At 39.5% G+C, this 18,865-nt stretch overlaps 1 protein-coding gene across 1 annotated transcript in view; it reads right to left on the reverse strand.

The window, feature by feature from the left end:
* Positions 1–6,452: 6,452 nt before the first annotated feature.
* The window catches only part of LOC144964989 (uncharacterized), a 15,987-nt gene continuing 3,574 nt past the window's right edge, over positions 6,453–18,865 (reverse strand). Inside the window, exons 3-5 of the mRNA XM_078899812.1 lie at positions 17,500–17,734; positions 15,674–15,778; positions 6,453–11,106 (exon numbers count right to left, since the gene is read on the reverse strand). Of these exons, the coding sequence (XP_078755938.1) occupies positions 10,947–11,106; positions 15,674–15,778; positions 17,500–17,734 (500 nt within the window). The 3' untranslated portion in view covers positions 6,453–10,946. The remainder of the gene's footprint in view (positions 11,107–15,673; positions 15,779–17,499; positions 17,735–18,865) is intronic.

Genomic DNA, 18,865 nt, shown 5'->3' on the forward strand with positions numbered 1-18,865 from the left:
AATACATAAAAATTCCCACGGAAAACGTGAAGTAGACCCATACATGATATAAATAATATCGGAAAATAAAATCTGCCAAACTGTTTTTTCTCTGCCAAACGACTTCAAATTCTGCCACCAAAAAAGGACATTTGGCAGATAATCTGCCAAATTGGCAACCCTGGTTCCTGGCCAGGGTTGCCAGTTTGGCATTTTAAATGCCAGATTCCAAAAATCTGGCATTTTTGAAAACCGTTTGGCATTAGAAAAATCATTTGGCATTTGGCATTTTCATTTGGCATTTTCTTTTCTTGTATATTATACTTCAAATGACACCTTTTCTTAATTATTTCATTACCCCAACAGGAAATTTAGTATAATTAAAAAAAAAAAGAAAAGAAAACACGCAAGCCACCAGGATATGATAGTAAATTGTCTATCAAAAGTGAGTAGTTTTCTTAGTGGGGGTGGGAGTCAACAGACTTTGGCATTTTTTTGAGTGTTTTGGCATTTTTTGAGTCTTCCCCTGGCATTTTGTTGAAAAATAATCTGGCAAACCTGTTCCTGGCCTATTTTTTGGGGGAAGGAAGTAGGAGGAAGGCCTTCCATTTACTGAGGCACTATACCTATTTCAACAAGATATGAAGTGAGTAGAAAAGTGCCAGAAGACAATAGAGAATAAAAAAATTTTTCGCGGCGGTGGTGGGGTTTGAACCTGCGACCTTATTGGTACGACAACTCCGCCTGGCAGGTGAGAGCGTGGCTCTACCGTGTGAGCTATCCACGAACACAAAAATGTTCGTTTCAAACCCAAAGTCATTTCTAGATCCCTCTCTCACCCACTTCTTGAGATCGCCGATTCGTTCGCCACCATCGCGAAGTAATTTTGACCAGCAGTTAAGCTTAATAGCCAATATTCTCATCACAAACATATAACATAGAAACGATTGAGACATTGAGTATGCTCCGGTGTATGGGGTGAATTTTTAATTCAGAAAAGTGAGTGGAGTAGTGTCGAGCGGAAGTCTCGATGATACCTCAAGTCATCGGCCACCAACACTCAAAACTTCCCGAACTCGATGACCAAGGAAAAGTCGGGAATTCCCGAGAAGTAGCACTTCAACTGAGCTTTGGATGGCTTTTTTGTATTAAAACTTAAAATACATTAAATAAATTCACTTTGTATAATAATAAAACATTGATACCTATAACCATTTTGATCTATTTACGACGTTTGTGTTTTGTTAGCTGTTTAAAATATGATATAACGTCAATACCCAATACCAATGACTAGGTATTGAATGAAAGCACCGATGACTAGAGCGATGCTCGAGACTTTTTTGAGTCTCGAGACTCAAAAAAGCATCGAGACGCAAAAAAGTCTCGAGCTTCGCTGGAATCATCGCCGACGAGAGAGGGGTGAACAATGCAGATAGTATACATTGTTAGTAACGCGTGCGTCGCTCGCGCAGTATAGTCTCGAGACTCGGGACTCGGGACTCAATACGAGAAGCATCGACGACCAAGATTCTCGAGACGAGAAAAGCATCGAGAACTAAGTGGAGGTCGGGAAGTTCTCGGTCGTCGATGACCTGACTTCTCAAAACCTAAAGCATCGATAACCTTTTGGTGACCCGGATGCCCTCCCCTAGAGTGGAGCAGGCACTTATGTTGGTGACAAAATATACCTATTTCAGTAGAGCAGTTGGCAACAGCATTGTTATAGAGCTCTTTTTGATAAAAAAAATATTACTGTGAAAACATTGCTGTGAAATTGTTTCACTTGTTACAGTGAAAAAATTGCCTTCCGTGCGGCTATGACACTCTCTTTCGGATCGGAAGGTCCTGGGTTCGAGCCTCTCGCTCGGCGCATAGTTGAGTCCTTGGAAAAGGCTCTTTAGTCACATTCTCTCGCCGTACTCAGGTGTAAAATGAGTACCTGGCTGTTAAAAGCGTTGTCTTTGTCCGAAAAATTGTAATATCGCCTAACAGGTGTTATGTCCCGTCCTACATGTTAAATGTTGCTGTTGACCAGGGACACCTTGTAAAGCGCTTTGAGCACATTTAGTGGATATTGCGCTATATAAAAGCTCTTTTTTTCCGTGAAAAAAGTGCCTTCACTCAACAATTTTTCTCAGCATGGCCATCTGGAAGCATTACTCACACAATAAATCTGACTTTTAGCGTCTTGACACTTCTTCCTAGTAAAATAGCAGTATTCTACAAGTTGCCTTTCCGTTTCATATGTGTGAAATGTGACCGTTTTTTGTGTGGGAAATACTACCTTCGTAGTAAATAGCAGTATCTTAACTGTATTCATTACTTTAAAGACAGCATTGTCGGAAGAACGGTCGTCTTACTGGTAAGCCGGTCAGTTAAGGAATTTCTTTGATGACGTAAAAGTGACATCACTTCCCCACCCGATGGGGAAACGGTTGGGGGAAAGACGAGAAAAGAATGCCTTTGATTGTCACCGACATCTGCATATCACAGCCTGACGACAGGGGGGGGGGGGGGGGGGGGGGGGGGGGAAACGAACGGCTCCGTACTAGGACTTCACTGGCTCCGTAGGATTTAGTAAGAGCCTAGAAAGAGGAGAGCTAACGCTACGTCGTAGCTCCTCTTCCTAGGGTAAGAGGGTGGCGATCAGTCCTGTATATGAAGTCGTAGGTATAGATAGAACGAAGTTGACGTCACTCAGGTCTTTGTTACCGCTTTTTGCTACCCATGTTTATGAATAATAATAATAATAATAATAATAATAATAATAATAATAATAATAATAATAATAATAATAATAATAATAATAATAATAATAATAATAATAATATTTATGTAGCGCCTTCGTCTTAACCCCAACGCGCTTTAAAAAAAAAACAAAAACATGCTAACAATTTTTAAATTGTGGGATCTAAGATTTCTCAGAGTCAGAGGTAAGTACAGTTGAGCTACGAGTAAGTGTTGAATGTAGAGAGGGACAGAAGACTCAAAATACACCAAAGCAGACAAGGGCTATTTTGCTTTCAATTCTAGCCCGGGCTGACAGCCAGAGGAGGGTTCGAAGCATGTCCTTTGTATCATATAATGAGATTTTCCCAAGACTAGCATCACCGCACAATTCTGTACTCTCTGGAGCTTGTTTATTTTGTTATTAGGGAGACCAGCGAGCAGTGAATTGCAGTAGACGAGACGTGACCAGATCAAAGCAGAGACAATTTTCTTCAAGGTGTTGAAAAGTAAAAACTCACTAAACTGTATTAACCAAACTATAAACGTTCATGGTTACACATAGTTTTGTGTGTTGGTCCGTTACACTTCAGGATGGCAATGTTATGAGCTTCTAAGTTGTTAGTTTCTTAACCAAGCGCATACTGTCTATATAATCATTTGTACAATTACGAAGCAAATGCCGTCAGCAGTGATGTCAAATCTTCGATTTCAACGGGGGAAAAAGTCCGGTCTGGAGCCAAAAAATCCGGGTTACGGGCAACTCCTGTCAAATTCTGGTGGGGTCAAATTGTCCAAGGATACCCCCCCCCCCCCCCCCCCCCCTTTTTTTTTTTTCTCCAACCACCACATCATCATCACAGCCACATCAAATGCAACCACCGTCAGAGCATCATCACTACCACAACTACTACAACTACCACCACCACATCATCATCACTATTACTACTATTACACCACCACCATCACACCGTCATCGCTACCACTACTACAAACACCACGACCACATCATCATCACTACTACCACAACCATCATAACACCATCAATACCATGACTGCTACAACCGCCACTACCAACACATAATCTACTACTACTACTACTACTACTACTACTACTACTACTACTACTACTATTACTATTACTACTACTACTACTACTACTACTACTACTACTACTACTACTACTACTGCTACTACTACTACTACTACTACTACTACTACTACTACTACTACTACTACTACTACTACTTTCAATACCACCTCTTAACAAACACTACTGCAACAACCACCACATCATCATCACTACAGCTGCAGCTTCAACCAACAGCACCACATCATCATCACTACCACTACTACTGCAACCACCACCACCACATCATCACTACAATTATTGCTACTATAACCACAGCTGCCACATCATCATCACTACCACTACAACCACCAACATCACATCATCACAACCACCACTACTACAACCACCACAACCACCACATCATCATCACAACCACTAATATTACAACCACCACCACCGTCACCACCACCACATCGTCATCATTACCACTACTACTACAACCACCACCACCACATCATCATTATTACCTATACTACTACAACGACCACATCATCATCACTACCACTATTACTACAACCACCACCACCACATTATTATCACTACCACTACTACAACCACCACCACCACAGCATCATCACTACCACTATTACTACTACAACCACCACAACATCATCATCACTAGCACTACTACTACTACAACCACCACCACCCCAACACATCATCACTATCATTAATGCTACTAAAACCACCACCACCACCACCGCCACCACTACATCATCACCATCACTACCAATACTACTATAATCACCACATCATCATCTCTACCACTACTACTATACAACTAACACCACCACATCATCATTACTACCACTACTACTACAGCTATTACCACCACATCATCATTACTACCAATACTACTACAACTATTAGGGAGCGTTCACATATTACGTCATCAAAAATTTGCCTTTTTTAGACCACCCCCCCTCCCCCAAGTCATCACTTGTCATCATTGACCTGACCCCCCCCCCTCCCCCAACAGATGATGACGTCATCTAATTTAATAAAAACTAAAAGATAACTTTAATTTCACAATATTTATTATTCATTTTTCAAACCATAAACATTGATTATCAACGTTTGATAAAACACATTCAGACATTTTATTAATTTCAGAAACTGTTGATAATTTATGTTTTACGATACAATGGGGACATAAAATTTAAATTTGCAAAGATAAAATCTAACAAACATTATTTAAATTAGGCTACTTGGTGCAGGTGCTATTAAAAAAATTTCAGAAAGTGTAATTTAAAATAGTATAGGAGGCAAATTATTTTATAGCATATTAGTCTTTTAGTGGAATGAATTTCTGTTTCAATTTCCAAACATAAAATTAATTGATTCAAAAATGTTTCTGCCTTGGACCTCTGGCAATGTACTATAAATAGTATCATCAATTTCATCTTCATCGTCATCACTTTCTCCCATTTGCTGTTCTTCTTGTATACCGCATTTTGGTGAATGGTCTTTCATTGCTGTGATCGAGGAGTGATACAATGAACATTTAGGGCAAGTTCGCCTTTTGAGAAGTGATACCCCTTTCCCATCTTGTTTCTTAATTTTTCACCTTTTTGCTAATTTATTTGGAATGCCATTTTTGAAGCTCTTGCATTTAATAAAATAGGCCTAATTTGCCTATGTTTTGATGACATCATCTTGGGTCTGACCCCCCCCCCTCCCCCATGTCAACACATGTCAACATTTGGTAGACCCCCCTCCCCCCCTAGCTGATGACGTAATATGTGAACGCTCCCTTACTACCACATCATCATTACTACCAATACTACTACAACTATTACCACCACATCGACATCACTATCATTACTACTTCTAAAACCACCACCACCACCACATCATCATCATCACTACCACTACAACCACCACCACACTATCATCATCACGACTACTACTACTACAGCCAGAACATCATCATCATCTCTACCACTACTACTATACAATTAACACCACCACATCACTACCACTTTTCTGGCTTTGTGGTCTAGTGATATGAGACTCGCGTTCGGATCGGAAGGACCTTGGTTCGAGCATCGCTCCGCGCATAGTCGAGTCCTTGGAAAAGCTCTTTACTCACATGTAAAATTGTAAAATGAGTACCTTGCCGTTAACAGCCTTGTCCATGTCGGAAAAAAAAATATATAATATGGCCTAATGGGCGTCATGTCTAGTCCTAAATTGCACGTGTTGCTGTTTGTCAGGGACCCCTTGTGAAGCACTTTCAGCACATTTAGTGGATATTGCACTATATAAAAGCTCAAGTTGTTTTTTTTTCACCACAACTACTTCGACCACCACCACCACCAACACCACATCACCATCATTACCACTACTACTACAACTACCACAACCACGTCATCATCACTACCACCACTACTACTACTATATTCAATTCATCTTTAATATCACACGCCACCGCATCATGATCACTACAGGTGCAGTTAGAACCAACAGTACCATATCATCATCACAACCACCACTACAACAACCACCATCACATCACAATCCCTACCACCACTATTACAACCTTCACCTCATCACCATCCTTAATACTACTTACAGCCACCACATCAATATTAATTTCAGATCTTGAAGAAAAGAATTGCTGACAAAATGGCATCATAGGCAGAGTATTTGAAAACCATGAAATTTATTGTTCAATCAAATGTAATGATATCTTCAGCTGAGGTGAAGGAAGGTAAACTCGAGGCCTTTTCACTGCTGTGGAAACAGAAGTTAAGAAGTTGAGGTGTCACCTCTAGAGGAGAAACTAAAGTTTCAAAGGGATAATTCGTTGTTTTTATCCACGAATTTAAAAAGTACATTGACAACTCATTGAAAACTCCTTGAATTTCAAAATGGAATTACTGTAGGAACCATGTGCCATAGATTGCTAATCTTCACCAAGCCGTAGTGGCAAGACACTGTTTCCTCAAACTTTTTTCCTGGTCCCAAAAGATTTGAGGAAACCACGCTGGAGTGTATAGACATGTCATCAGTGCTTGCTTTTGGTTTTTGCTCTTTATTGATTTGTTTTTCCTTTCAAAATCTCCCATTTATAAACTTCCTGATAAAATCGGGACTGTCCCGATTTGGTAATCTGAGAAAAAATTAATGAAAACAAAATGGGATTGTTTATGTGTATGGAAATGACCCTTGTGTATCCGAGTATTAGGCTTTTTGACAAGCAAATGAAAACAAGGAACTAGTGATAAATAGGTAGGTAGGTAAATAGGTAAGTAGGTAGGTAGTTAGATAAAAGGCAGGATACTTGATTGCAATAAAATGTTTGACACCACACAGTGTTAAATAAGTCATTTCAAAATGGAAGTGATCGATCACTATTCAAGACATTGATAAAATCCATTCGATCACGGACAAGACCTAAAAGAATGTAGGAAAAAATTGAACAGATTATTAACTATGAGCTTCCCATTTCTATGGCAATATAAATTCTTTGAGGGATCAAATGGATGATTGACATAACTGTCATTTTTTCAAAGAGCTAAATCGGGACACCATAACATGCAATACTATCATGACCCAAAACGGCAGTATGTTTGGACTATTGTACTATATTTTATTATGCAATCTAGATTAGAACTTTTTCTGTTCCTTGTTTTCATTTGCTAGTCAAAAAGCCTAATACTCGGATACACAAGGGTCATTTCCATACACATAAACAATCCATGAAATCTATCCAGTATCAAGCAATGAACAAATAAATTTTGGCTCTGGCTGAAGAGCTTCAAATGTGTCTTTGACTCAATAAATTTTATCGAAAGGAGAGTGTCAGTCCAGAGAACCTATATTTAGGACATTGGAGCATTTTTGATCATGTTGAAGTCAATTTATAATTTGTAAAGCTATTTATGATGACTTTTCCTCTTTTTTTTTCCTGGGGAAACTACGAATTTCTGAAATTTCAAGTGGGTAGATCTGAAGATGGGCCTCAAATATTATGTGGTTATGTGGTCTTGTTGTATGACACTCGATTTTGGATTGGATGGTCCAAGGTTAAAGCCTCGCCATGCGCATAGTTGAGTCCTTGGAAAAGACATTTACTCACATTCTCTCGCCGCACTCAGGTGTGACATGAGTAGCTGGCCGTTAACAGCGTTGTCTCTGTCGGAATATGTGTAATATCGCCTTCATGTCTTATTCTAAATGCTACATGTTGCTTTTGGTTAGGGACCCTTCGTAAGGCGCATTGAGCACGTTTTGGTGATATTGCGCAATACAAAGGCTAACGTTATAAACTTGAATATGTCTACCGTATGCTGACCTGCCTGTCAAAATCTAAAACTGTGCGGCTATGTGGTCTAGTGGTATCCTAGAAAGCTCTCCTCTTTCTAGGGTGGTATGACACTCTCTTACGGATCGGAAGGACCTGAGTTCGAGCCTCGTTCGGTGCATCGTTGAATCCCTTGGAAATGGCTCTTTACTCACATTTTCTCACCGTACTCAGCTTTAAAATGAGTTTCTGGCCGTTAACAGTGTTGTTTCTGTCGGAAAAATCCATTATAATATCTCCTAACAGGCGTTATGTCTCGTTCTACATGTTACATGTTGCTGTTGGTCAGGGGCCTCTTGTAAAGCGCTTTGAGCACATAAAGTGGATATATAAAAGCTCAAGTTTAAAACTTCTTTTTGGGGGAGAAGAAGATTTTATTCGCCGTAGTTAACTTTAAAAATCAACAATTTACCATTACAAGGATTATATTACACTTCAAAATCCCTAACATTATATAATCTGGCATCAACTTTCAATTTCGACAAGGTTTAAAGACTTTAAGATGCTCATGAACTTTTGAAATTGGAGTAAAATTGCTACGTTATTCTATGAATTTTTCGTTAAAATAGGCAGGTGTGCTAGTACGGAATTAACAAAAAAATCCTGTGATTGTTTTCTTAATGTTATTGTTCTTTTTTGTTGTTGTTGTTGCTTTATTTATTTGTTATTTTGATAATTGTTTTTGAGAACCATCTACCAATTTAACTTGGACACACGTGTTCAATAAAAAATAAAGACTGTCATTGTTATTTTGTTTGTTTCTTTGTTTGTTTCTTTGTTTTGTTTGTTATTGGTCTTTTCCTTTGTTGTTGTTGTTGTTGTTGTTGTTGTTGTTGTTGTTGTTGTTGTTGTTGTTGATTTGCTTATTTGTTCTTAATTTTGCTACTCGATTGTTTTAAAAATGTATTCGTAAATAAATCAATTTTATCAGGTATTTTTTGAGCGTCATTGACCAATAATTCCAATTCCATAACGCAGCTGGATACACTAAATCCCTTCATTACTGTGAGGTCTTTGGCAGTACTGCTGCTGGTTATAAGATAATGTGAGTATTGATATCATGTATCTTGCGGTCCTGTTGTATGACACTCGCTTTCGGATTCGGAGGTCCTGGGTTCGAGCCTCATCGTACGCAGGTGTAAAATTAGTACCTGGCCGTCAACAGCGTTGTCTCTGTCGGAAAAAAATATAATATCGCTTACCAGGCGTCATGTCTAGTTCTACATGTTACGTGTTGCTGTTGGTCAGGGACCCTTTGTAAAGCGCTTTGAACACATTTAGTGGATAATGCACTATATAAAATCTCTAATTTGATTTTATTTTATCTTGTTCCACCTCTACCCATAGATTTTAGTTTAGCGTTGTCACGGTGTAAAAATCATTTTTACTTCCTTCAATGTTTATTATATTAATCCAATTAACGGTTGCTACGTACAACGATAAACCAATCAATCATCCAGTCAATCAATCAATCAATTAATCAAAAGATCAATTGACCAATCTCTCACATAACAGTGATTCACCTTTATTTAGTTTTATTTTAGTAATACAAACATAAGCAGGGAGTTCACCTCACTCCAATTATATTTCGGTAGGCTTAGAAAAAATTTACTTTCAAATATTAGATTATCATTCCTTTAATAGTCTTCTCTTTGAATTCATTTCAAAGTCGTGAATACTTTCCTTTCTACCTTTGTCACGTAGCCACTTATTATAAAAAGCTGGTTGATTTAATCTTCATTACTCACTTCTCTCAAGAACTTACGCCTCGTCACCCACACTATTCCACAACTCCCTCATATTATTATCTATATTTTCGAGATTTATATCTCATTCTCGGGACTCAAGACTTCGGAGCTTCCTTTGCCGCCTTTGCCAGTGGGATTACTGTCAAGAATTCATCAAGCCTGGGCCTGTCGGAAACACCTGCAACTACTCTCCGACTGCAAATTGAGTCCGCACAAAATATCTTCCAGACAGGCATCACCATTTCTCTTCCAGACAGGCTTCAAAATCTCTCTTCCAGACAGGCATCAACATTTCTCTTCCAGACAGGCATCAAAATCTCTCTTCCAGACAGGCATCAACATTTCTCTTCCAGACAGGCATCAACATTTCACTTCCAGACAGGCATCACCAATTCTATTCCAGACAGGCATCAAAATCTCTTTTCCAGGCGGGCGTCTAAATCTGTCTTCCACACAGGCGTCAAAATCTCTCTTCCAGACAGGCATCAACATCTATATTCCAGACAGGCGTCAAAATCTCATTACTCGTATTCTATAGAAATGTAAACTAATGCCTAGATGTATATGGCAATTATCGCATAGAGGAGAAGACAAACGACCTTTGGAGAAAATACGACCATCAAATCCATATAAATGGTGTAGAATAAATGGAAATATTATAATGTTTGGCTTGCTTGTTTCTGTAGTAATTTTAATCTACATCATATTAATGTATCTTAATCTTATTGTTTCGAGCTTTGAGTACATTTAGTCGATATTGCGCTAAATAAAAGCTGTTGTTGTGTTTTTTGTTTTTTTTTTATTTGGAAAATTGGATTTTTGTAAAACTAAGGCTCCGAAACCTCACGAGGTCCCAGGTTTAAGAGTTTTAGCCATGATGAGTGTTATTTAAATTGATCGATATTTGAAGGACAAGTTTTTCTGGCCAAGTTTTATAGGAATTTTTAAAGCGTGCTGCAATTAACTGGGTAAAGACTGCCAGTGTTTTGCTAGATATTATTTTCTTCTTCCATCTGTGTGTGTTCGGCGTCATCGACGGCAACTGGTTGCTTCATGGTTTGCCAACATTCAGACATTCGCAATGAGATGGCACTTCAAGAGGGATGAAGTTGACAGGGGGTCCAGTATGTGGCTGCGTGGCATTGTAGATGAGTATCCAATGTGCTCTGTACCTTTCTACACATTCTCCATATCCACAGGTTGTACCTGGCCTGAAAACAATAGCAATGAATATGAAAAGCAGTTTATATAGTTTGCATTTTGTTTTCAACATTTTCTAGCAGTTGAAGTCCGTTTGCTATCAAATGATTAGACGGTACAGGTTTATCAAACCTACAAGTTCTAATGTAAAAATTCAATGTTTTTACAAGGGGTTGAATATATGTTACAGTGAATGACATAATCAGTCGGATGGTGAAAAGCTTCGAACTGAGATATTGCCAAGTTTAGTTAGAAGGTCAATTCTTATAAAAAAAATTATGAGTTCTTATCATAAATGGTTAAATCAACCCTTTTTGTACATCTTCGTGAAATATCAAAGTTTAATTTCACTTCTTAATTATTTTTACAGCTAGTCAAGTTGAAAAAGTATGAAATTAATTTGAGAAAAGTTGCTGGATACCTTTCCCATACCATAACGTCATGAAAAATCACCCGATTTACTTCAAATAAAGATTAAAATGCTCTGGGGGGCATATTCTTTCAGAAAAAAAGCAAATCCAAATTTTCACCCTCCGACTGATTATGTCATGCACTGACACATATAGAGTAAAAATCCAAACATTTTACGGTACACAGAGAACACCGCCTTATAGCTTTCTTCTTGGGTGGCAAGATTAACGCATTATCATTCTTAGGGGTTATAAGCCAAAGACATCGGGGAAACGCATTATTGTCCTATTATTTCTGGAAAAGACTTTCGAGTACTCTTGATCAACATGGAAAATACATTATGTAATTATACGATAACATCATCTCCTGATGGATGGTGCCCACACCCATGGGCCGATATTGCTTGGTAGATACGATAGTTTCAAAAAACTCGCCGCCCAGACAAACCCCTATATTGAGGAATGCCTTCTGCAATCTTGGCAGAGCCGTACTGTTATGGCACCGAGGTAAATACATGATCTATAATTAGGCCAGGCAGGAACCGACCTATGCCTGTTTATTCTATTGTACGGCTATGTGGTCTTGTGGTATGACACTCGCTTTTGGATCGGAAGGTCCTGGGTTCGAACCTCGCTCGGCACATAGTTGAGTCCTTGGAAAAAGCTCTTTACTCACATTCTCTCGCCGTACCCAGATGTAAAATGAGTACCTGGCCGTTAACAGCGTTGTCTCTGTCCAAAAAAATTGTAATATCGCCTAACAGGCGTCTTACATGTAAAGTGTTGCTGTTGGTCAGGAACCCTTTGTAAAGCGCTTTGAGCACGTTTAGTGTACATTACGCTCAATGAAAGCTCAAGTTTAATCCATCCGTAACGGCTCTCTTTGTATCATTGACCGGCCTGGGGATCATCAATCCAGGCCCAAGTAAACTATTTAATACATTTATATAGAGCAGCATCCACTAACCATGCTCAAAGCGCTTTTTGGGGTTCCTAGCCAGCAGTAACATTTTAGATGTAGGACGAGATGACAACTGTTAGGCGATATTAGAATTTTTTCAGATAGAGACAACGTTGTTAACGGCCAGGTACGCATGTTACACCTGAGTACGGTGAAAGAATATGAGCAAAGAGCTTTATCCAAGGACTCAACTATGAGCAGCTCGGGACTTGAGCACAGGACCTTCCGATCCGAAGGCAAGAGTCATACCACTAGACCACTCAGTGCACATCCCTGTCTTAACCTTGAGGCCAAACACACAGGCTTACTGGTCTACTACTCCGGATTTCTTTCAGACTGCAGAAAAAGGAATGGGGGGGGGGGGGGGGGGGGGGGGTCCAATTATAAGAGTCTTTTACGGAACATTAAACGACGGCCACAGATCAAGAGCTTCAAACCTGCATCAACGGGCTGAGCGACGGGAAAGTCCCAGGTCACGACGGCTTACCAATAGAGGCCCTAACCGCGTCAGGAGAACTGTTCCGCATAGTCAAGCTCATCTGGGACACTGGGGAGGTTCCTCGAGATATCGCCAAAGGTGTGTTTATTATGCTTTATAAAAAGAAGGACAGAGATGACTTCAAAAACTACCGTGTAATTTGGTACTCTGTCACGCTTACAAACTGTTATCTGCTGTAATTGCAAAGCGTTTGAGCATAGAACTCCAATCAAGCTTACCAGACAGTCAGGCCGGTTTTCTACAAGCAAGAGGAAGCAGAGATAATATCTGTATCCTGAAATGGGCAATTGACATGCTCATCAACGAGTCCAAACCAGCTGTCGTTACCTTCATCAACTATACGGCAGCATTTGACACTGTAAGCAACACATTTCTAGACGATGCAGCATCTGTATGCGTGAGAATGAGAAAGCCCGACGGAAATGAAAAAACCTATGCAGCCTTCAATATCGCTCGTGGTGTGCTCCAAGGCGATATATTTTTCCCAATCGCTTTCATTACTGGCCTCATGCACATCTTCAAAATTTATGATAACCCAAATGCCGGAGTTACTGTCGGCTTGCCACCCAACCAGGTCTCAAATAGGTCCCTCGAGTATGCCGACAACGCTAACCTCCTAGATGAAAACGTCCAAGACGCATCAGAACGTATATCCTCCATAGCATCAGGTTCGTGAGAAGATGCAGCTATGGAAATCTCAATTCCAAAAACCAAAGCTCTGCACATCCACAAGGAAATCAGAGTCTTGGAAACAACAGATGACATTGCAGCCATGGGATTTAAACACATATGTCCATCCTGTGAACGAGACTTTCCTTGCTATTCATCAAGGCCGGTGGTGCGATGGTGGAAAGACTGTAAGATCGCGCAAAGGATCTCTCGCGGACTTAATTGTCCAAAAACAGAAACCCAAAGACAAGGAAAGCGTATTTACTCGTGTGACTATCGAGGGTGTACAATTAGACAATGTCTACTCCTTTGAATGCCTTGGTAATCGTATCCAGTGCGATGGTGACGAGAGGGCTGATGTTGAATACAGAATGGCAATAGCACTAATAACATTCAACTCTCTATCCCATATGTGCTCCGATCACCGTCTGTCCCGCGGAAAGAAAATCAGGTTGAATGTCTCTAGTGTCTGCTCTGTCTTCACACAGGGTTGCAAGGCTTGGCGACTTACAGAGGGTGTAACTAAAACTGTAAATGGCTTCAACAGCCGATGCCTTTCCATCATTACGGGAGAGGACTACAGAGAAACCGCAAAACGCCCCGAATTCGACCTGGTAGCTACAGTGAGGAGACGCAGGCTCCGCTTTGCGGGGCATATCTTACGCATGAACGCAGACCGCCTCTTGCGTCGAACTTTTATTACCTACTTGAAGAGCACGACAACTAGACAAGCAGGCACTCTACTAAATGGGCTGGATTATATGCCCATTGACGAAATTGTGGCTCTAGCCAGGAACAGACGTGCTTGGTCCCGATATGCGGGTTCCCTGTGACCGTGCCACTTTTATGCTGATGTAGCACAGCACCTTATAGGTGCCGTACTAATGTACAATGCAACTCATACATACAAACAACGGCTAACAGGACTCGCCCTTACTGGAAAGATAAGCACCAAGGGAGTGCATACCCAAGATGATCAATAGAGGCCTCCGCGAACAACTCATCGACTACTAAAGATCGTTAACAGACTATCAACAACAACAACAAAAAAAAAAAAAACAAAAAAAACAACAACAAAAACAATAGAGATAATCGCTCCTTCAACTTCCCACGACGAGGGAGCACTCCAATAGACACTTAGATAACCACGCCTCTCGGACAGCCGTCATAATGTAAACAATGGCAGTGATCTGTAAATATAGCGAACTACACAGGTTTTACCATCGATGGTATGTGTCTAAGTAAATTACCCACAATTCTCGCGCTTGATCATTAGAACCAACCCAGAAAACTATTATAATATGATCGAGAAATCGTGTGATAACTAACAATGGCAGAGAGAGAAGTCGATTTCATCCCCGTTATTGTTTACAAACAACCAACCCTGAGAGAGAGAGAGAGAGAGAGAGAGAGAGAGAGAGAGAGGGAGAGAGAGAGAGAGAGAGAGAGAGAGAGAGAGAGAGAGAGAGAGAGTGATGGTGGTACACAAAGCGAAAAAGTGAGAGGAAGGGAGGGAGAAAGATAGGGAGAGAAATAGGGAAAAGAGAGAGAGTGAGAAAGAGTGTGAGAGAGATGGTTAGAGAGGGAGGTAGAGAAAGAAAGAAAGAACGAGAAAGAGAGAGAGAGAGAGAGAGAGAGAGAGAGAGAGAGAGAGAGGGAGAGAGAGAGAAAGAATGAGAGAGAGAAAGAAAGAAAGAAAGAAAGAGAGAGAGAGAGAGAGAGAGAGATGGTGGTACACAAAGCGAAAAAGTGAGAGGAAAGGAGGGAGAAAGATAGGGAGAGAATGAGGGAAAAAGAGAGAGAGTGTGAGAGAGATGGTTAGAGAGAGAGGTAGAGAAAGAAAGAAAGAAAGAGAAAGAGAGGGAGAGAGAGAGAGAGAGAGAGAAAGAGAGAGAAAGAAAGAGAAAGAGAGAGAGAACGAGAGAGAGAGAGAGAGAGAGAGAGAGAGAGAGAGAGAGAGAGAGAGAGGTGTTCAACAATTCAAACTATAATGTTGTTACAACTTCAACTTTGCATGAATAAAACTATCGGACTCTTACTTGCAAATGGCAACAGGGATAAACTGGAAGGCATTCCGGAGATGAACCACTCGGTAAGTCTTGCCTTTGACGGTCACGTTTGGTGGTGTCACGTATTCCAACACTCTGGAATCACAGACAATTAACCAGCTAACTTCCGTACTCTGGAAAAATACGTTTTTAAAAATTTGACCAGAATAATCGTCCTTCAAATACCGATCGATTTAAGTGGCTCTAATCTTGGCAAAATCTCTCAAAGCTGGGACTTCTCGAAGTCAACGATTAAAGTACCAGATTTGGGAGATTTTACCAAGATGAGAGTCATTTATATCGATCAATATTTGAAGGATGAGTATTTTGGCCAAATTTTTAAATACGTGTTTTTCAAGAGTACGACACTTATCTGGTTTTTAAAAAAAACAATCATAAAACTGACAAGCAGTTTTTTTGTGAATATATTGTAAATTGACTATCGGATTATCAAATTTATAGAGAAAGTCCTCGAAATTTTCAATGGAGGTAAATAGTGTGTGCTTCCTTAACACATTTATTTCATTAAAAAAATAGAAACGTCTGAACCAACGTTTTCTTATTTGTAAATTAAGAAATTTAAGGAGCACGCACCGGTGTAAGATAAAGAACTGAACAAGTGTGTATGAAAGGTGCCAGACAAAGCAGGAAAGAAAAATACAAGAAAAAATCATCCGAAAAAAATAAGTCATCCTCGACTGGGGATCGAACCTCAGACCTTCTGATTACCGATCAGACGTACTACCATTACACGTTCTTGCACCTTTCATACACACTTGTTCAGTTCTCAACCCACATTCTCTCTCGCTAATTGGATTCAGTAGTCTGATGTCACGCCGCCCGGCAACGGCGGCCATCTTAGTTCTAAACAAAGAAAATCATTACTTTTTATTCTTCATGCTGGCTAGAACTTTTCATATGCCTTGTGATCAGAATATGTAAAAGTCAAAACATGATCAAATGTATGTGTTTTTTTCTCCTCTGGATACGCTTTTATGCTCGCCGGAGAAATATTTCATACGGCGTCCGCCATTGTTCCGATAGTTTAGAGTCAGTGTTACTAAGTTACCATGCGACATTAGGAAGGAAGTGACGTTACGACTGTTGAAGAGTATTGTTGTCCTTGGGATCATGAGACTTTCATAAAAGATAAAATAAAAATCATTAAGGCGTCTTGAATCTTTGCCGAATTCGATTCTGGCGTCAGGGACTAGATAGATCCACTTTTTAATTTTTTTTTAAAAATTAAACGTTTGTCTCAAAAAAATTATAGCTGTTTTACTATTTAAATTATATCAAAATTATGAATGCTGAAGTTTGATTTATTCTTTTTGTTTTCAACATGGCTACACGTTCACCATCTTTTACAGGAGTATCTGCATGTACATTTAAAGATGTTTAAGGTTTCGTATAATAAGAGCCTTCAGTTTTGACGTGTTCGAGTGTTTTCTTCTTTTTAAAACACCTAGACCGTCGTCTATCATTTATTTTCGCATCTCTACAAGTCTAAATTTTCCCAGGATCCCATTATCTATAATTTAGTTTCAATGTACAAATTTAGAATTACCCGAGTGGCGTATGAGATTATTGTATTTTTTGGGGGGTAAATATTGCAAATTATACACACACAGAGAAAAAAAAATACTCAAGGCGTATTCGGTAATCAAGACATCTGAGGTTTGATCCCTAGTCGAGGAAGTCTATTTTTTTGGGATGGTCATTTTTTCTTCTATTTTTCTTTCTTGCTTTGACAGGTACTGTATCATACACACTTTTCAGCTAAAAAACATTGATGAAGATCCAATCAAGTTACTCACATTTCACAACAGGAGGGGGATGATTTGTGCATTGAATTGAAATGATTGACTTTCGCGTCTTTGTTTGGTTCCCAGATGTGTTTGGATTTGAGTGGTCGTGTGCTGTTCTTGCCATTGTGACCATTGTGGGTGGGTTGTTTACTGCTGTTGATGTATCGGGAAAGGTTGGAGAGATTGCTGCCACTCTCAGGATTTTCAGCTGATCCACTATAAACAAAATTGACTTTAGATACATCTGGAAATGGGGGAGAAACGTATGGTTATTGTTGTTGTTATTACTATTATTATTATTTCTATCATCCTCCTCCTCATCATCATCATCATCATCATCATCATCATCATCATCATCATCATCATCATCATCGGTGCATAGTTGAGTCCTTGGAAAAGGCTCTTTACTCACATTCTCTCACCGTACTCAGGTGTAAAATGAGTACATGGCCGTTAACAGCGTTGTCTCTGTCGGAAAAATTGTAATATCGCCAAAACAGGCGTCATGTCTCGTTCTACATGTTACATGCTGCTGTTGGTCAGGGACTCCTTGTAAAGAGCTTGGAGTTCATTAAGTGGATAACGCTCTATAAAAAAGCTCATTTTTTTCTTTTCTCTATAGAATAATGCCAAACATTAAGGTAATGTGACATTAGGCCTTTTCGGCCATAGGATTTTGAGGCATGACACTCGCCGTTGGAACGGAAGGTATTGGTTCGAGTCGAGGTGCACTTAGTTGCATATGTGTGCACGTCGGTTGGAGTCCAACTATCAGCGTCGGATAATTGAGTCCTTTGAAAAGGCTCTTTAATCACATTCTATCACCGTACTCGGGTGCACAATGAGTACCTGTCCGTTAACAGCAGTGTCTTTGACGAAAAACAATTGTAATATCGCGTTAACATGAGTCATGTCTCGTCCGTTGCTATTGGCTGGGGACCACTTGCGAAGCGCTTTGAGTACGTTTAGTGGATATTGTTCTATATAAATGCTTAAGTATAATGTAGAAGTCTAAGTGTGGCTATGTGGTCATGTGGTATGACACTCGTTTTCGGATCGGAAGGTCATGGGTTCGAGTCTTGCTCGGCGCATAGTTGAGTGATTGGAAAAGGCTCTTTACTCACATTCTCTCATCGTACTCATGTGCAAAATGAGTATCTGGTCGTTAACACCGTGTCTCTGTCGGGAAAAAATGGAATGTCACCTAACAGGCATAATGTCTCGTTCTACATGTTACGTATATATATATATATATATATATATATATATATATATATATATATATATATATATATATATATATATATACATACATATATATATATATATATATATATATATATATATATATATATATATATATATATATATATAT

Source organism: Berghia stephanieae, chromosome 2, assembly GCF_034508935.2.
Source record: "Berghia stephanieae isolate SIO BIC M18660-M18661 chromosome 2, UCSD_Bste_1.3, whole genome shotgun sequence".
NCBI lineage: Eukaryota > Metazoa > Mollusca > Gastropoda > Nudibranchia > Aeolidiidae > Berghia > Berghia stephanieae.